This window comes from Microcebus murinus, chromosome 20 (assembly GCF_040939455.1).
Source record: "Microcebus murinus isolate Inina chromosome 20, M.murinus_Inina_mat1.0, whole genome shotgun sequence".
Classification (NCBI taxonomy): domain Eukaryota; kingdom Metazoa; phylum Chordata; class Mammalia; order Primates; family Cheirogaleidae; genus Microcebus; species Microcebus murinus.
Genome location: NC_134123.1, coordinates 34276641 through 34296778, shown reverse-complemented (window position 1 = coordinate 34296778; position 20138 = coordinate 34276641). Strand labels below are relative to the sequence as shown.

The 20138-nt window shown below is 46.1% G+C and overlaps 1 protein-coding gene and 2 long non-coding RNA genes across 5 annotated transcripts; 1 reads left to right on the top strand and 2 right to left on the bottom strand.

The window, feature by feature from the left end:
* Positions 1-3830: 3830 nt before the first annotated feature.
* MAP1LC3B (microtubule associated protein 1 light chain 3 beta) lies at positions 3831-12198 on the bottom strand. Its single transcript, XM_012735729.3, has 4 exons — positions 12039-12198; positions 7743-7798; positions 4677-4783; positions 3831-4279 (listed from the first exon to the last, which is right to left on the bottom strand). The coding sequence occupies exons 1-4, from the start codon at positions 12076-12078 to the stop codon at positions 4105-4107; spliced, it is 378 nt and encodes a 125-aa protein (XP_012591183.1). The 5' UTR covers positions 12079-12198; the 3' UTR covers positions 3831-4104.
* Positions 12199-12326: 128 nt separating this feature from the next.
* LOC142862628 (uncharacterized) lies at positions 12327-13253 on the top strand. The gene is made up of 2 exons (XR_012913724.1): positions 12327-12668; positions 12782-13253. It is a non-coding gene; the product is annotated as an uncharacterized LOC142862628 (long non-coding RNA).
* A 5582-nt stretch (positions 13254-18835) lies between these two features.
* On the bottom strand, positions 18836-20004 carry LOC142862627 (uncharacterized). Of its 3 annotated transcripts, none has more exons than XR_012913722.1 (3): positions 19661-20004; positions 19217-19315; positions 18836-19042 (listed from the first exon to the last, which is right to left on the bottom strand). It is a non-coding gene; the product is annotated as an uncharacterized LOC142862627 (long non-coding RNA). The 3 variants fall into 3 exon arrangements; XR_012913723.1 differs by having other exon boundaries at positions 18836-19141; positions 19221-19315; XR_012913721.1 differs by having other exon boundaries at positions 19221-19315.
* Between the last annotated feature and the right edge of the window lie 134 nt (positions 20005-20138).

Sequence of the window (20138 nt, the reverse complement as noted above, 5' to 3'; positions counted from 1 at the left end):
GTGACGTCTCCCGGGCGGCCGTTCCAAGTCGAGAGTGGTGAGGCGCGTGACGTACGCGGAACAGAGGCGCGGCCGCGGCTCACGAGACCTCTTCCTGAGGGAGCCGCACACTTGGACTTGAGATTATGTGCTAGCGGGCTTATCTCTGATGAATTCCTCTCCACAAGCAGCCGAGGTCAGGGCGCCTGAAGAGCATTTTGCGTTTCGTCAGGAGGCTTCCTCGCCAGGTAAACACACACAGCACCCCGGCCCTTTCAAGTACTGGGTCGTTTTCCTGAACTTGTGGCCTCAGTTTCAGAATGCCGTAGCAACCAGGTAGGTGTGGCACCGGCCACTTCTTGGCTCTTTGTAGTCTGTCGGATATTAAAGTTTCTAACACCGTTTTCTCATATCCAAGAACGGGGAAAGTGGAATGTGGAGATGGAGGGAGAAACAATGTTGGGATAAAACAACTATTTAATCTTTCATTTTATTTTTTAAACAAAACAGTTTTTTGCCTTATTTTCTAATTTTTATTTCGTGGTGACATTGACAATTGGTATTAGACATTAGAACTCCTGATGGCTAAAGAGCACTGAGGAGGTGGGCGCTATCTTCACTTGGATGAAGATAAAGACACTGTCTTGAACACGCATAGCGATTGGGTATTCAAAAAACCAGCATCATCCATCATCTCTGAAAGATTACAGGAGTCAGCTTGTTAATACGGTAGTTAGTAGGTTCTGTATTTTAATTCAGTATTTAGCATTCTAGTCCTTTGTTGCCAGAAGTCAGTATATAGTTTGTACTACACACTGCACTGGGGCACTGTGGCGGTGGTGGTGGCTTTGCTGGGACACCCCAGCTGTCCTGTGGTTCATACCTCAGCACAGGCTGGCGAGGCTCCGCTTGCCCACGCTACGTACTGCTCGTGGGCACTTGCTGGGCGGGGCCGGGCCACTCCTTCCTCCATCCCTGTCGTGTCCGTCACCTTCCCTGCTTCCTCGTGTTTCCTGCCTCGCTTGCTTTCCATCCTGGTCACAATTGAGGTCTTCACGTTGTGAGGGTCGCCACCTCCCTGCTCGACTCAACCCCCACCGCAGGCAGGAGTCCTGTGCAACCTTAGCGGGGTCGGCTGTCCTTGCCAAAGTGCAGGTGACTCCCAAAGAACGAGTCAGGTGACATTTAAAGCCATGGGTTCTGAAGAGGCTGAATTGTTGCAAAGTCCCAAGGGTCTGAATGAAAGTGATCATCCTTAATCAACACTCTATTTGCAATATTCTAGAAAACCATATACTGTGCTGGTTGAGGCCAAAGGTCAAGGTTGCTGCACTGTTCACCAAGGGAGGGGAGCAGCGGCCTTCAGCCCCGCTCCAGCTGCACGTGTGTCGTAACAGCCTCTCACATGTGCAAGTTCTCATGTGCACAAAAAGATGAGGCTTTGGTACCGAATCCGAGAACCTTGTATACTCTGCACAGCTTCTATTTGGACATAATTTCTTTTTAGGAATGAAGGAAAATTCTCCCATTTTTGAGCCATTCTTTTGTCAATTCTACAAAATTGCATGTAACTTTATAAATATTTTTAAAAGATATAGTTTTGTAAATATTTAATATTCCGCTAATTTGATTTTGAATTGTAAATGTCAAGTATTCTGTTTTTGGGGTTTTTATGTTTTATTATACTTTGTTAAAAAGGAAAAATTGTACATTTTTAGAATGTTTTTATGAGTAAATTTAATGTACTGAAAATAAAAATTAAAAAAAAAGGCTCAGTATCTGATTTTATTTGGCCTTTGTCTCAGAACATGAAGCACACATCTTTTCAAATCACAGTCTTGCTCTCCAAACTAGGGATCCTACCCTTTCTGCCTACTTCCCAGACTTACAGAAGGGGTACTTGGGAGGAGACAGCACCCACGGGCAGCCCCTCCGACACCCTATGGGGTTGTCTTAAGGGAGCTCTTAAGACAGGATGGCGCACATGTGCGCTTCTCCTGAGTGCTGGCGTGGGGACAGCATCCTCGTCTCGCTCCCTTGTATTTTTGTACACGCGCTTAAGTGCCTGAACTGCGTTGGGTCAGGTTTCCTAGATGAGCACCGCTGGCCGCTCCGACCAGGAGCACTGAAGTTGTATCTCTTTACCTAATGCCGGCAGCTCCTCACTTGGTCACCTGAGGTCACACTTTCCTGACCATACCCGCCACACTCTGTTCCCTTTGTGCTTGTTCCACTTTGGTGGCAGCTGGTTTGGGGCAGGAGGTTGTCAGGTGTTTATTCCCACAAAACACCTTGTCCCACACCCATCTTCCAGTTTGTAGCAGGTCCATAAGTTCTCATGAGAATTTAGTTTGCAAGACCAGGTGGTGGGGCTCTAACCTAGGTGAGGCAGGTGCGGGCGGATGTGCCCGGAGGCTCCGTGTTGGGAAGATAATGAACTGCTTGGCTTTGGAGAGAACCTAAAGTGTGGGATCCAGAGTCTCAAATGCTGATCTCATTAAATTAAGCTTTGATGACAGTTTTTAATTGTGCCTTTATTCACCTTAGTTCATTAAAAATGTACTTATTTTTAAAGATCCTATAAATAAAGTGACCAACCACTAGTCTCACACACGCACGCACACACTCCCAGTGCAGTATTTTGTTTTTGTTTTGTTTTTTAAAGCAGTATTTCTTATAGGAATCTTACTGGTCACATAGTAGTTACAAGAATGTCAGATATAATGTGTACAATCTAAAGACAGGCTGGTTAAGAATTTACATAATGTAAAAATATACATATTAAAAGTTAGCCAAGTGGACACGTGCATGCAGTGGGGGACCCCTTTAATGAGCAAAGATGAGGGGAGGACTCGTGCTTTTCCCTCCATTAGAGTAAACATCTCTCACTGACAGATACAGTACTCCACACACATCTGAACACACAAGGGGAAGCTGTGGCCTGCTACATGTGCAGTCTGAGGCGGCACCACTGTGATCTTTCTGTGATACTCCCAAGAAAACAGTGAACAGTGAGCCCCATGCAGCAGTAGGGTTTATCACAGGCTGTACGTGGAAGATGGTTAAGTCTGCGTTAGTATTTGTAAAGAGCATATGTCTCGTTTGGCTGCGTTTCCTCCACAACTGACATGCACTTAGAGTGGGAGAATGGTGGTTTGACCTAAGTGATAATTGAACTACTCTTTAAAATGTGAAAACCTTTTAATAACATTTTAGTTAAACACCCAACATAAAAAAAAACATGGATCACCTATAGCTTTAAGCCAAAAGGTAGGAGTGCATCTGAATTTCAATGCTTTTAATTTTCCTACTCTGTGGTTTCTGCCACTGTCCTAAGGAATGACGGTGGTAAAACTGCTTGTTCATCTACCAATGCAGGCACTAATTTGAGCTCTTAGAGAAGATCCAAAAGAAGAAATACCACTCTTTTTCTCTGGGGCCTCTTAAGAAACTAGACCAAAATTATAAATTATTCAAGGTTCCTATTGAGTGGTGGTGTTTTTCTGTAACTGTCCAGAGAGCATAGACTTGGGGTAAACTGCTAAGAGTCAGGGACCCTGAGCAGCAGTTGAGGGTTGTTTCCCTACACGCCCCATGCACCTGCTTTTGTGCCTGCTATTACAGCACATGTGTTTTGGGGGATCGTGCTTGACTAACTTTTGCCTAAAGATCCTCTGAGGAAGATTTCTCCAGTTGAATAGAAACCCTTCTATAAAAAGGTGGCAGGTTCTGAGAACCCAAAGAGAAGACTCAGTGTCTCTCTGAACGCCTTTAAATTATTGCTCAAATTGCAAGTTCCTATTGGGGGAAAAAGAGCATTAAAATAACTTGAAGGTCTATGTGTTGGCAACTTAGAATGCAAAGTATTTTATTTTTAAACTTCTAAGATCTGAAAACAAGATAGCCTAAGTTAAGTGATATAGTTTTCCAAAGCTGAATGTGCTCATTTGGAGCTCAGTTTTTCTGTCTGAAATACAAAAACAACTTCCTAAAACCCTAGGAGGTGCGAACACTACGGTTTTGATGATCTGTGATTAGATGAACTGATCAATCTCAGTTGGTAACATCCCTTTTTTTCCTTGGTAAGGGTTTAAAAAGTTCTAGAATGGGTGCATTTTTCTGGTCTTACACTGCCAATTTCATTCCAAACGTCTCCTGGGAGGCGTATACCATGTACAGGAACCCATCCTCATCCTTCTCGCTCTCGTACACCTCTGAGATGGGCGTGGAGACGCTCACCATGCTGTGTCCGTTCACCAGCAGGAAGAAGGCTTGGTTAGCGCTGAGCTGTAAGCGCCTTCTATTGAAAGAAAACAATATGAAGAAATACACATCAATATATTAAGTATGTAGCGTGTGTGAAAATATCACCCACCCTGATCGATAAAATATTAAGATTTTGTAAAGGCTGCTGCTGAATCTATTACTTCTCATGGAGAATATTTCTATGATTATACTGATGTTCAATATTAGCTATAATCACTGAAAGATTATTCTTACTGTATTCCTGAGACTAGTGTTAAGCCAGTATGCTGTCGAATAGGCAGGTAAGTGTCTAATGTAAGAAAAGCAGCTCAAACTAGTTTACAGACAGAAGTGCAGCTGACTGCAGATTTTAATCAGAACTAAAGATTCATCTGTAAGTCTGATAATGAGAAGTTACACAACGGACATATAAAACAATGGTGGTTAAATACCTAATTATCTTGATGAGTTCACTCATGTTGACGTGATCAGGTACGAGAAACTTGGTCTTATCCAGTACAGGAAGCTGCTTCTCACCCTTGTATCGTTCTATTATCACCTAGGAAAGAAGCCAGAAGAAATTTAAAAAGTCACCAACAATGAAAAATAGATAAAAATGCTTCCTATGTTGTAACTGGCACAGGCCAAAATGGGATTCAAATAGCACCTTCATTCGTTTTCTCAAAACTCTCCTATGCAGAGTGATGAGTTACTACCTCAGCCTCTATTCTTTACAAAACACGGTACATAAGAAGAGATGTCATGGCCGCTACCAGGTGAGCAGATGGCCGCAGGGCGGGCAGAGATACTTTGCTATGTATCCTTTCATTCTGTTTTGAGTTTGGAACCATGAAAAATAAACTACCTAGTCAGAAAAAGACCCCAAGCCTTAGAGGAACAGAAGCTGGGTACCAGATTCAAGTGCAAAGATCCGAAACAACTCTGCATCCGGACTAATACCACCAGTTCCTGAGACGTGAGAAGTTCTAATGAAAGCAAGTGCATGTCTTTTAATGAAAGTATAAGTTCAGCCAGGCACAGTGGCTCACATCTGTAATCCTAGCACTTTGGGAGGCCAAGGCAGGAGGATCACTTGAGCCCATGAGTGTCAGGTTGCCATAAGCTATGACGATGCCACTGCACTCTAGGCAACAGCGAGAGACATTGTCTCCCCCCCCCAAAAAAAAGTCTAAGTTCTTAATTATGGTAATATACTCAATGTTTTCCCATACTAGAGTCTGTCTATTTGACATAAAATATTGTAAGTAAATATTTGACAAGCCAAATAGAGACCATGAGTAGCTGGTTCTGGAGACAAAGTTGGTACAGAAGGACTTGGTCCTTTCATTTTGATAAAATATTCTTTGTATTTCTTTAAATGAGGTTAAAATTGAATTAAGTATGGGAACTCCATAAGGAACAAAAGTAGTTCCTTCCACGTTGTGAACTGAAATGAATCCATTAGCTCCTTGCCATACTGCCTTTCCATGGAGGAACAAAAAAAATGTTTTAGTTCTAAATAGCTATAAAATCTGACCACAGACCTTGCAGCTTCCTTATCATTTGTGTTTTCTGAGTGCCACAGATATCCTTTGCCCTATAATGTTAACTCTATCATGTCAAAACGATGGAAGGCGAGAGATAGGTATGGAAAGTCTTCACGTTTCTCTGGAAAGGAACAATGCTTTTCTATACATTGTTCCATTGTTTGGGACCTATATAAGGTTCTGTGTAAGGCCTAGCCAAGTTGTCATCTTTCTTGCTAAGAAACAGAGCTTTATCTAATGGGCATGTTCAGAAGCATGATATCCACAAAGATGTATCAGTGTGCAGACACCACTTGCCTGGGTTTACATGGCAGAAAAAATTAGAGGCAGTACAGAAATCTTGGATCCTGGCCCCAGGGGAACTCAGAAAAGGCCACAGAATAAGAAAAATTCAAGACCTTAGAATCTTTCTACTAAAGGGACAAATAGGAGTCTGGAAAATGCCAAATGATTATCTTGGGGGACCTTTCTGCTCTCATTTGTTTTGGGTCTGGTCTGCTGTGAGAGACACCGTTCTAGCAGGTCCTGACTCATAGAGGGCCCTGCCTGGAAGCTGGCCCCAGGAGCCAAGTGAGACAACTGTGAAATTTCCACCCAGTCTAGGGAAAACAGAGAACACTGCGTCTTTTACTGTAGCTAATCGTGCAGTTGGGAAATTGCTGGGCAGACCCCATTTCTTCCTTCTGTCCACTTGTAAAACCCCAATACAGCCAACATAGCAGCTTCTACCCGAGCCATCTTTTACCCTCTTACCCCTCTCAATTTTGTACGAATGGACCAGTCAGAAAGCCAAACATGAAAGTGTCCATAGAACTCAGCAGTGGAGTTCTTTTCTCAGTGGTCTATAAAATTATGAGGTAATATCAGCCAACATCAAGTGACTGCCCCTGGCCCAGAACTATGCAAATCTTTGCAATAACCATATGGGATTCTCTTCCCATTTTATAGATGAGGATGCTGGATCTCCTCTCAGAACTTTGTTATGTAGTCCAAGATTACTCAGTACCCTTGAACCTAGGTCTTGACCTTGACCTGTCTGAAACCAAAGGTAGGTTTCTCTAGACCAAATACCTCAGAAGGCCTGTCTAACATCCACCACCAAAGGATTTAGAGCAGAAGATGCTGGTGGCTGGGCAAAGCCATAAGAATCTGAGGCCCCTACACACGACAAGAAAGAACAGTGTCTTTTCTCCACCCCCTGCAAGGATGCAGGAGACTCTGGCATCCCTCAATTTGCAGTTATGTTTAAATCCTGAGAGCTACTGATTTTCCCATAGCGGTAGTCTGTTTGCTTCCTTGAAAAGACAGGTAATAGGGCCAGGTGTGGTGGCTCATGCCTGTAATCCCAGCACTTTGGGAGGCTGAGGCTGGAAGATCCCTTGAGCCCAGGAGTTTGGGGCTGCAGTGAGCTATGATACCACTGCACTCTTGGTGGGGCACCAAAGCAAGACCCTGTGTCTCAGGGGGGGGGGGGAAAGACAGGTAATACTTCTTTCCATAGTAAAACATGAACAATTCTAGCCCTCCTGTCCCTTTCTCCTCAAATATTTACATTTGTGAAATATGTAAAGGCAGCAAACTCAGACTTAGGAAAAATGTTTAGATAGTAAAACTGTCAAATAATATCTCAGTTCTAAGCTGGGTGCTTGCAGTCCCAGAGACCTGGGAGTCTGAGGCAGAAGGACTGCTTGAGCCCAGAAGTTTGAGGAGGCTATAGTGCCCTATGATCCCACCTGTGAACAGTGACTGCACTCCAGCCTGGACAACATAGCAAGATCCCATCACTTAAAAAAAATAAAAACCTCCACTTTAGGTTATGAAAATGACACACAGGGTTTGAATGTCTAGGGATCCCTATAGAATTCCCTGTCAAATGGGTGTGCTTGAGCAGCAGGGTTCTGAAGCTGTACTTGCCAGAGTATTCTCCTCTGTATACATTAATGACTAACACAGATGCCGGAGACTACCTACCGGGATTTTGGTAGGATGCTGCTCTCGGATAAGTCGGACATCTTCTACTCTTTGCTCTGCAATGAAAGGAAAAGACATGGGTGTTATTTAGGACCAGGCAGCTTCTTCCTAGCATTTCTACCGGTTCTACATCTAAATTCAGCTGTTCTTAGCTGTGGCATAGCAGAGCAGTGAAGACATCTTTCCTAGAGCCAAACAGTAACGCTTCATATCTGACAGAGGCCAAAAGCTAAGTATAAGAAAACCATGCGGCAACTGCATGGCTCTGTCAAGTGGTGTGACACAAAACCAGCAGCACAGAACCCCTAGTTTCAACGGACTAGAGCCCAGGTTTGTAGTCAGGTATGCTAAGCAGGTTAACTGTGTAGGATCCCATCTTTCCTACAAGGATTCCTACCGCCTATATTATCCACATCAATTTCTGTTAATCTCTCATAGTTTTTTAAGTTGGTATAGGAATCCATTATAAATCACAGACTATTCAATACAATTTCCTTATTATTTCCAACCTTTTACTGATATGGTGCTTAAGAGAAAAGAAACTGCTCAAGAGAAAGGAATATAGAAAGAAAAGAATATCCAATTTGAGTTTTAAATAGTTTTGCTCAGTGCCTAAAAGAAAGCAAAGCTTAAAGCACAAAGTCTACTATTGAATACTTCTGTGAGAACATCTCTATTCCCCCCTTTTAATATAATCACTTCTTTATAATTTTAACAGTTATTCTAGTCTCTCTGGACAATGCAGGAAAAAACACGCCAAGTCCAGTTCTCAATAAACTGACAAAAGTTGGAGAGATATGTCATTACAAAGCAATATGTGAACATAATGATTTAGATGACATTATTTAAAGCTTTCAACCAAAAAAATGAACAAAATCAGCTTAATTTACTATAGTAGGATTCATTCTCATGGTATCTGGAAATAAATGATCAATGTCATGAACTTCCTTGATAAGGTGGTTCTGGAAAGAAGATACTATGACCTATATAAATATAAATTTATTCTAATATTGTTGCCAATCTCATCTGGATTTAAAACAATTTTATTATCACTCTTTATAAATACTATTATAAAAAACTCCTGTGTGCAAGTGCAGCCATACTACTGTTCTATTTTCCCACCTGGCATCTCTTTTAGTGTTCAATACTAATTTACTGAACACAGACATACACTGTGCAGCTGGAACATGATTTGGACCACCCAACATTTCAGCTTCTAAACATAAACTAAAGAAAACATCTTTGCTGTGGACAAAGACTGCAACTTCACAGACTGCTGCCGGTGCATATTCCTGAGTAAGTCAGAAAATAAAGATAAATTCAGCTATAATAAACTTAACTGAGTATTTCGCCCAGCTGCACTGAAAACCCAGTGAGCCTGGAGCAACTGTGTTTGGTAGCTGCTCTTTTTCTTAAGTAGACAGCTGTTTCAGAGGTTAACAGTACGTTTAACAAAAGCATTGCCAACAGGTATCGATGTATAGAAGGAGGGCAAGTCTTTTGCTCCACTGTTTCTAGGGTAGGAGATGTGTTTACTCCTTGTCTTCCACAGCAGACCACCCCTGCCCTCAGGCCCAGCTCCAGTCCCCCCCACATCCTGAGGGCTGGGGCTTGTACACAGACATGATTAATAAACAACCGAAGGAAAGCTGTAAAATGGAAATGAATGCTCCCAAATGCACACTAACATCTATTTCCCCAGATTCCTTTCCTCTGGTCTCTAAGAATCCTTAGAAGCCTTACAAACAGACAAAAATGAAGGGGAGAGTCTAAGGTGTCTAACTCTAACTAGCATATTATTTGCAAAGTTGTCTGAGATATCCTCAAGTATTTAAAATGTAAAATTTTAGTTACACACATTTCCCAGGATTCATTTCACTAATAGAATGTAAGCATAATAAACATTTCTCCCAATCTCTGTTGATAAGCCATGAGTGCCAGCCAGGCTTCCACATAAATCACTCTCCAGTCCCCCAGCACAGCAGTTTGAGCTGTTTTTTTCTAGACCAACCCATAAACCTTCCAAAGACAAACATTTCCACTGGGGCAGCTTAAGACCTAAGTTTACCAACCTTGACAAAATTTCAGAACAGTATTTGGGAAACAGATCTGTTATTTAAAAAACTGGGGACCTCAGAAGAAAATGGAGTGAAATTATTGCATTTGAGAAGACCAAATACGAACTTTGCTCAATTTCACTTTTTGAAGTGGGTTAAATTTTTCAAAACCACCTGCAAGGACACACACTGTCTCCTGGCTCACTCTTGGTCCACTCCTCACATTAGACATGATGGGTATCTGCCTGAGACTGGGATCCAGGCCAGGAGGCTATGGGTACCAGCCCAGACTCTGCCACTAGGTGGACCACAATCTTCCTTTCCCGGCTCCACCCAGTTTGTTTAGCTACAAAAGGGGTTGTTTTGTATGAGCCCCCAGATCCAAGTCAACTTTAAGAACCTTCTTGGTCCTGATAGCAGCAGAGCTACATTCAGCTTTAAATTAGCCTTAAACTCACTCACTGGGAAAGGGAAAGAACCATTCAAGCCAACTGGGGCTGGTCTTGGGTTCTATACAGAGGTTCTCTCCAAAGAACTGATTTCCCTTATTTGCTGTACTACAAAGACTATACTTTCAGGGGTAATTTCTATCGTTCGTTGCTGTACTACAAATCTCTGAAAATTGTCAGCACTTGTCAAGATTACCAAAATCAGAAGCTAGGAAAGACAATAGCCGTTAAATGATACTTTTCTACAAAATGACCATTAAAGAAAACGTTAAGGGTGGTGGGAGAAATAAAGGTGAGCTAAGGAGAGCCACCAGAAAATAAATACAGCACATATAAGATATATACACCAATGGGGAGGGGTGAAGGCCATTCCAGTTGGTTTATACTCCCAGGGCCACTTTCAGGTTCCAGGCAAATTCCTTGTTGTGACGTGTTAATCTTGTTTCCTACCCTTACTACCTACTCTTCCTCAAGGACTTTTCCAGAATAGCCCAAAGGTACTATAAGCAAAACTATAGTTTGCATGATGAGAAAAAAGCACCTCTCCTACAAGAACGTCCCCCGTTAACTTCCATGCCAGAGTTGGTGAAGACAGAAACCAGATAAGACAGCAAGTCTACCTCAAATGTTGCTCTCAGGTCTCCATAAAGCCTTAGACAATACCAATAAGTTCATTAAGGTTACTAAAGAGAAAACTTTCTAACGAAAAAAAGGCATGTCTAAGTCTTGCTGACCAACAAACGGCCTCAAGAGGCTGTATAAGATACTCTTGGCAGGCCAATGTAAATTTCCATTTACTGAAACGTCTCAGGCACAAGAAACCAAAATAATTGTCAATAATGAGACACTCAAAACCATATCCAAACTCAAATGAACGCCAAGCTCCTTCTAGACTCTTCCAAGAAACTAGGCACAAGCAGACCAACAGCACCACTGTTTAAGACCCCAAAGAGGATCAGCACACGAACCTCGCCGTCCGCTGGAATGACACCGCTTTCCCACGACTCCTGCTGTCGTTCAGACCTGTCACAAGCAAGCCCTGCAAGACAGACATGCGAACCTGCCGGGATGTCACTGCAGAGCATGCTTGCTTAAAGAGAGAAATAACCACTTCTTTCTCCTCGTCTGTGTGCAGTCAATACTGCGATGACGCTTCCATCTTCAACCAGAAGCCAGCATGCCTACGGTGGGCCTCCCGTCCCAACTGGCAGAAAAGGTAAGAACGAACGGCCAAGGAGGAAAGTCACCCACCCTCGCCCCGGGGCGACAGCAGCTGTCCTAATTCCAGCCGGGACGGCGTCCCGGAGCTCAGTCTTCGCGCCTCTCCACCAAGGAACCGACGTTCACACCTGCCCAGGTGGCCCCTTCCTTCCCATCAACGCAAATCCCCTGAAGGTGACTCGCTCGGACCCTCAGCGGCACCACTTCAGCGCGGGCCTGCCCCGCTCGGCACCGGGCCCGCCGACCCAGAGCCCGACGCTCCCGGAGGCGCGCTCGCGGGAGGGGCCGGGCCGGCCCGCGGAAGGCGAGGGGGTTCGGCAGCCCAGGAGCCCCCGGGGACGCCGGGCCTCGGCCCCGCTCGGCTCCGCTCGGCCCTCGGCCCCAGGCCCGGGCCCGCTCGGCCCTCGGCTCCCAGCCTTCGGGCCCGCTCGGCCCCCCACAGCTCGGCCCTCGGCTCCAGGCCCGGCCGCGCTCGGCCTAGCCCCCAGCCTTCGGCCCCCGACCCCGGCTCCGCCGGCCCGCTCGGCCCTCCACAGCTCGGCCCCAGGCCCCGCCGCCGCGACCCCCACCGAAGGTGCGGCGCTGCTTGAAGGTCTTCTCCGACGGCATGGCGCGGGGACTGGCTGGCGGCACGGAGGGTCCCCGAGGTTCCGGGGGGCGGCGGAGGATCCGACTCTGGCGACAGCGACTTCCCTTGTGTCTCCTCAGCCCGCAGCCGGGTCAGGTGACCCGCGTCGCGTCACCGGGAGGCGGGGCCAGGGCCGGCCGGGGCCGCCGCCATGGCGGGCGTGGCGGAACCCAGGCCGCGCGCAGCGCGGGGGGCGGGGCCGGCGCGTGCGCGGCAGGGGCGGGGCCGGAGTGCGCGTGCGCAGCAGGGTGGGCCGGGTGTCTGCGGGCGGCGGGGCTCGTCCCGGCCTGTTTACGCCCAGGGCTCCGCAGGCCTGGAGGAGGGCGGAGGGGCGGCACCGGCCCCCAGGGAGCCTGGGCGGGGACGCGGGGACGGGCAGGGCAGACCCTCCCGGGCGTGGTCACTCGGGGGCTGGAGCCGGCCGGGCGGCGACACCGGTGTCCCCGCCGTTCCAAACGAGTGAGGCGGCCGGGCCGGGAGCGGCTTCCCGAGTGGCCACGCTGCTCTTGCGTTACTCAGCCTCGGTTTCCCAGCGTTGCATGCCGATGACCGACGCCGTTGCCACGTGGAAGTAAAGATTGTTTTCGCTGCTGCCTGGCATATCCCTATCCGAGGGATGAGGTTTCGGTTTGTGTTAGCGCCGGTCGGATCTGACACATCTCTGTTGTTGTTGTTGTTGTTAAGGACGCGCCGCTGGTAACTCCTGCCACGTGTCGTCTGGACCGGGAAGAGAACTGAGCTAACTCCCGCGGTGTCTGATAGAATCCGCCCTAGGAGAACGTCTAGGAGGGTTGGGCTGTGACTCGAGGCCTTCGTGTTGGGCGAGTCCCTCCTTTGACAAGATGCCACAGCCCCTAGGTGACTTCTGGAAGTCCCTTGGAGCTTCACAGTTTGTGCGCTGTCACCTCGGTTGCTACCCACCACCCGCACGCCTCTCATAAATAATGAGCCATTTTCATACCCTGTCTTTGAACCACTAAACCAAATGAGCAACCTTAAAACAAGTAACGAATTTGATAAGTTTAAGACTCATTTGTAAAAGGGCAAGGATATTGTAGAACTCCAAGTGTTTTGTGAGGAACAAAAGTAGTCTGCAGTCCATAAATCGCTTTACTACGTTTAGTTATGATCGTGACTGCACATCTCAGGAAGAGCACATGGTTATGAACAGCGCTAGATTCTTCGGCTGTTTTTGCTTTTTAATACTTTGAAAGAATCCCATCATTCCAGGCTTCCCCCTTCCCCCCTTTTATTTTTTGAGACAGAGTCTCACTTTGTTGCCCAGGCTGGAGTGAATACCGTGGCATCAGCTTTGCTCATAGCAACCTCAAACTCCTGGGCCCAAGCAATCCTCCTGAGTAGCTGGCACTACAGGCATGCGCCACCATGCCCGGCTAATTTTTTCTATATATATATTTTTAGTTGGCCAATTAATTTCTTTCTATTTTTAGTAGAGACAGGGTCTCTACAGCTCTTGCTCAGGCTGTTTTCAAACTCCTGATCTCAAGCAAGCAATCCTCTCGCCTTGGCCTCCCAGAGTGCTAGGATGACAGCCGTGAGCCACCACCAGCCAGCTTTACCCCTTTTGAGTTTGTAAAAGCCTTTGTTAAATGCCTGTTTGATGAAGTAATTGGATTAGGCTAATGTACTCTTCCTTATCAACTCGAAACATACAAAGCACACAAAGATACATTTCTCAAAGTGGTTTTATACAGTTGAGATTTCTTTCCTTATGGGGAAGCCAAATATTGTTTAGACCCTTGTATAATTAATTATTCATGGGGTGGGGGAATAAAAAAATTATTCCTACCACCAGAAGAATGATGTTAGCTGTAGTTTTTTATTCTACAGTTTTGTGCCGTTTTCTTTCTGTCATAATTCTTTACCTCAAAAATCTCTCATAGTTATACAATTAATAAAGAATAGTACTTAAACATTCTATTTAGTTCCTGAATTTCCAAAGGGAGATTTTTTTTGAGCTCCAGGCATGCCATCACATGAGCTAGGACGGTGTTCTTTGGAAGACGTCTGTGCCTTAGTTCTCTTCTACTCTGTAAACATTGAAAAAGGACATCCAGTGAGTGAACATTATGTACCTACCTTCTGCCAAAAGCAAAATGATCAGTTTTGAGGTCTTAAAAGAGAGTGGACTATGTATTGCTTTCTTTTTGAATTTTTATGATATTAAGTATTGACTGGTGAGTGCTTTCTTGGCTTAATTTCTTTGTAAGGAATGAGCTTTTTCTTTCTCATTGGGACAGCTGTTCCAAATGCAAGAAGAGGGAAAAAATCGATATTTGGCATATGGAGATGAGGGGGAGGGGAAGTAGAGTCTCATATTTTCCTACCCTTAGGCATCCATAAAGCTTAGCCAAATTACCCCTGACCTTGGGTTCATTGCCAGAGGAAGTAGCCTCCAGGATTGTGGTAGTGATGGGCCAGGGTCACTCTTTGTGTTTTTGAAATATAGTACTGAAGTCCACATTTGCAAAGCTGTTATAGTTCTACCCCTAACTTCCAATTCCAGTTTGAATTTAAAACCACACATCCCTCTGTGTCTCTCAGGAAGTAATCCAAAGCAGTTGGAGGTGAAGATGTTGCATAAGCATCAATCCATGTAAGAACAGCACATTTAGACACATAATATATAAATTATACTTATTCATATACGAATAAATATAAATTTAGAAGCAACTTCATGTAACTTTTGAAAGCAGAAGTGTGCCTGAGTATATGTAAAACATTTCATGTGACCCAAAAGACAGCAGTTTAATAGGCCATTTAATGTAGTGTATAATATTCAGTGGTAAATATTACTCATGAATTATTTTGAGTTAGTGTGAGCATGGTATGATTTTTTTAAATGAATAATATTAACATAAACATTAATGTTCCCTGAAATAATCCATGTAAAGTAGAAGAGCAAGAATACATCTTTTAGTGTATTCAATGTTTCTCTAGGAATTTCATGGTGTTTTTTAAAATCAAATAACCATTCATTCTAGAAAGCTCAGCAGTGGCAGTTTTATTTTTATTCATTTATTTTTTCTTTCTTTTTTTAAGGCTAGTCAAATGAAGCCGTGGGAGTGGAGAAGCAACAAAGGAATCTGTAACTGGCTATGATCAATCAGTTGTACATACCACAGCTCTCAGACCAGCCTACAGTGGCAGTTTAAAATAACTCACCCTATTTCTTTTCTCATGCCATGAAATGACCATAACCGTGGGGGAAATGATGTAACCGCTAAAACTCAAATGTGATCTTCCAGCATTAATGATGTAAGTGGCAGGAAATCACGCTGTCTAGTGAGGTCTAAGAATCTGTTAAATGAAGCACGAACAGGACCGGGCAACCCACAGCACATTAGGGTTACCCTCGCCACACTCAACATGGAGGGCAAGTCCTGCAGAGGATCTGCTCAGCGCCCCAGGCCTGCTGGGCCCGGCCCACCTCTCCTCCCTCTGGTTGGCCGCCATCCGTGCCATCCAGGCTGGCATTGGCCAGGTGTCAGATCAATCGTGGTGTCATCGCTCTGCTCTTTAGAACAAGTAAACAAACAAGTATTGCTCAAGAGCAGTGCCGGGAGCTATTCTCAGGAGGGACTTAAGTCAGGAGGATCTAGAAGTTGACACTCAGTAGGTTGCCGGCCTTGTTGTCAGCAGCCGGAGCAGGTGTTGTGCGCTGGTTTCCTCTCCCCAGGGAAGCTGGGCCTCTGTGTACAACTGAGACAGCGCAGATCAGTACTGGCAGTTCCATAAATCCTTCGCACAGCCTGGAGTTCTTTCCTGAGAGTGTGTAACAACCGGTGGGACTGACTGTCCCACCACTTTTCTGTTTGCTTGTTTAATTCTAAAGAAACTGTACAATTGCTGTGTTTACAGCTTTGGCTCCAGAGGGACTATGGAGCTATCTTATTTTCAACTGAGACCCTCTTGTTTATGTAGCCTTTTGAGTCTTTTCCCTTCTTTCTGGTTAGTATGACTATTTCTTCTGAGCGGTGCGGTAAGCTGCCATTTTTTTCACACCTGGATTCTGAGAACTCCTACAGGTAAAATTAACCTGGTGTTCTTAACTCCAAGAAACTTGACTTCCAGTGACCTCTGAGACAACCAACTGAAAAATACCCACAATCTACTTTATCTGCTTAGATGTTATCAGTTCTTCTGACAAAGAGCCCATTATTGTAAAGCTTCATCACGGTGTTAAAACAAATGATCTCTTCTATCTAGTGCTCCTGAGCATTTTAGAATGAATGCCCTCTCCTAGTGTTCTTTGTAAAGGATGGCAGTGCTACATAAGGGATTATAAAAGTGTTTCAAGGATGCATTAAGCTTTCAGGATTCGATGTGTAATAGTTCTCCGCTGGCACTAACTCTTTCCTCTTCCCGCCAACACGGTCCGTGCAAGCTCTCACAGCCGTCCTTTCCTTTCTGCTCTGGTGGTCCGTGCCAATCCCCTCACCCGCAGCTGTGGACGGCGGAAGACGGGTCACTGTACACAGCTTCTGTTAATCCTGCTGTCAGTCTCTCTTATCCTCTCGTCCTGTGATTTTCAACTGTGCTTATCCATGTGTCACCTTCGTCTGTACTGCTATTACCATTTTTTTTAAAACAGCTTTTATTGAGACAGTCTCACTCCATCGCCCCAGCTTGAGTGCAGGGGTGTCATCATAGCTCATTGCAGCCTCAAACTGCTGGGCTAAAGCAATCCTCCTGCCTCAGCATCCTGAGTAGCTGGGACTACAGGCACGCGCCACCATGCCCGGCTAATTTTTCTATTTTTAGTAAAGACAGGGTCTTGTTCTTGCTTAGGCTGGTCTCGAACTTCTGGCCCCAAGTGATCCACTGGCTTTGGCCTCCCAAAGTGCTAGGATTACAGGCAGGACCCACCATGCCTGGCCACAACTCACTTTTTATTTAAAGTATTTAAAAGTAGCTTTGTCACCAGCAGTAATATCCTTGCAATCGTAACTTTAATATGCTAGTTACATTTTAACTTATGTATATTGAATACTAAACTAAGATAAAAATGCTTAAGTACCATGTTAACTCATCGTGCATATGATTCGTAAGGGTACCATGCTGCACGCTGAAGCCTGGGTTGGCTTCCCAAAACACCAGTTTCATCACTATGTTGTCTGTCAATCCCAGATTCATAAGTGTGTAACCTGTGTTTCAGGAGTTCAAATTCTGGCCCCCATCTCATATTGATATGGTTATTTATATTTTCATGCATATGTATTTTCTCCCTTTAAAACATTTATTCTTAATTATACAAATAATATATGAATACTTCCTCATCATTAAGCTACTTAAAGACTAAAGAAAAAACAAAAGCTTGTGTTGATTGTCATCTAGTCCCTCACTCCCTCAGAGATAGCCACTGTGACCAGTTTGGAACATTTTCTTGCTGAAGAGAGGCATCCGTGTACACTTATCTATAGAAATAACATATAGTTGTATGTAATTTGTAAAAAATATTTTTAGAGACAGGGATCTCAGTCGTTTTCCCAGGCTGGCCTTGAACCTCCCGAGTAGCTGGGACATCAGGCCTGCACCACCACACCAGGCTGTTATCTGCATAGTTGCATAATCCAAATTATGAACATAGACTCATATAACCATTCTTCTAAAGATGGAAACTTAACCAAATTATGTTGTGTATTTAAATAAACTCAAAGCTCTTCTAGAGAAAAATGTGTTTTATTAATCTTTTTATACCTAGCTCCTAGTATAAGGCCTAGTAAGGGATAGATATTTTATCTTTTTTTTAATTTTAGTTATTCTTAATTTCTTTTTTTTAATATTTTTTATTTATGTCACCTTGATATCTAGTGATGTTCAAAGGGATAGATATTTTAAAAATAGATAAACTGAGGCCAGACACGGTGGCTCACACCTGTAATCCCAGTATTTTGGGAAGCCAAGGCAGGAGGATCACTTGAGCCCAGCAGTTCAAGATCAGCCTGAGCAACACTGAGACACCCCCAAGTCTACAAAAACATTTAAACATGAGCCAGATGTAGTCCCAGCTACTCCGGAGGTTGAGGAAGGAGGATTTCGTGAGCCTGGGAATTTGAGGTCGCTGTGAGCTAGGCTTACGCCCCTGCACTCTAGCTGGGGTGACAGAGTGACACCCTATCTCAAAAAATAAAATAAAATAAATAAACTGAAATACAACAGTGGCAAGGATTGTACTTTGGAATCTATGGCTATAGACAGGACATAGCACATAGGCTAGTCAGGCATTCTCTGAATGTTTATGAAATTTGTGTATGCATTGTTGCTTGCTGAGATACTTCCTGGCTTGAATCTCTGACTGATCCACCGGTCTTCTCTGTTTGGTCCTTCCCTCGTTTTTCAGACTTTTTGCCAGTTTGTGTGTTTGTTCTTTTTTTCCCCCATTTAACATTTAGTTAGCAAACATTCACCGATCATATGATGTTTGATGCCACAACATGTGACGGGATATGTCCAGAGGAACGGGTCAAAAGGAAACATATTTGTAATAAAACGATAGGATATGCTACAATAAAGCTCTCCTCTGGGAAAAGTGGCAGGGTGTAGCCGTTCAGTGGTACAGGGCACAGCTTGCCTGTTGCAGAGCGAGTGAGCCACAGGCTGGTTTTGGTGGAGGCCGGGTGGGCAGGTGCATGTGGACCAAGCCAGGCTGGGAGGGGCACTGCGTAATCACTGAATACTTGTAAATGAGCGAGTCACACGATGACTTGGCTTTTTTTTTTTTTAATTTATTATTGTTATTGAAGGAAGGGCGTTCTCACAACACTGGAGGAAGGAATGGAAAACAGGGCTCTAGGCGCAGGGAGCTCACTTCTTACAGCTACTGATTTCCAAGTGGGTGGACCCGAGATGCCCCAGGTTTGGGCTTGGGTGCATCTGCCTGGCTGTTTTCATCTAAAGATGCACTTCGCGGTTTACTGGACTCTGCGGACCAAGACGACAGCCCCCTTGTCATAGCAAAGCGCACGTGGTGGCAGTCCAAGCAACACTCCAGCACGTGAGGGCGGGAGCCGGTCCCTCCACCTGCGCTCCCCAGAACAGAGCAGCGTCTCAGGCTGCGCCTTTTAAACTTCCTTAACGTTTAAGTATTTCACGTACTCACGTGGAACGAAAGGTCACAGGGATGTGCAGCGAGCATCCTGCTGGCCACACACCGGAGTAGCTATGCGTCTGCCTGTCCTGCCAGGTGAACCCCACCTGCCGGGGAAGCAGGGGGGGTGGGGTCGTGTGGGACACAAGTGGACGGGATGCAGGTGGGCGAGATGCAGGTGGGCGCGTGGGGCGGGATGCAGGTGGGCGGGATGCAGGTGGCGCGTGGGGCGGGATGCAGGTGGGCGCGTGGGGCGGGATGCAGGTGGGCGGGATGCAGGTGGGCGCGTGGGGCGGGATGCAGGTGGGCGGGATGCAGGTGGGCGCGTGGGGCGGGATGCAGGTGGGCGGGATGCAGGTGGCGCGTGGGGCGGGATGCAGGTGGGCGCGGCGCAGGTGGCGCGGGCCTCAGGGGGCCCTGCAGAGTCCGGGGGCGCAGCGCAGCGGGCTTACCAATGCCAGGTTGGCAGTGGCGGAGCGTCGCGCTTCCGTAAAGGGCAAAGGGCCGACAGACGCGGTGTAGGTGTACCTGGCTCCTGCGTTTGGAGGCCGTGGACACGAGTCCGTCTGCGCCGGCCGGCCCGCGAGAGGCGCCTGTGTTTGCGCGTGTTGGGGCCGCCCTCCTAAGGTCACGGGCGCCGTCGGTGGCGCGCCAGCTCTGTCGCCGGGGTCGTGGGCCGGCCCTCGTGGGCATCCACGCTAGGCGCTCTTCGCTCCCACACAACACCGCTCCTTCTCCCGCGCCGGCGCTCGCGCAGATCTCGCGAGAGAGTAGGCGGGACCAGTCCCGGCCTGGACGCGCTGAGCATCCGAAAGTCGCGGCGGGGCGGGGCTTCTCGGGGGCGGGGCTTCACGGAGGGGCGGGGCCAGGCCCTCGGGTGGGACGGGGTCGGCTCTGCGTCTCGGCCGCGCGCGCCCTTCCGGCGGGGGC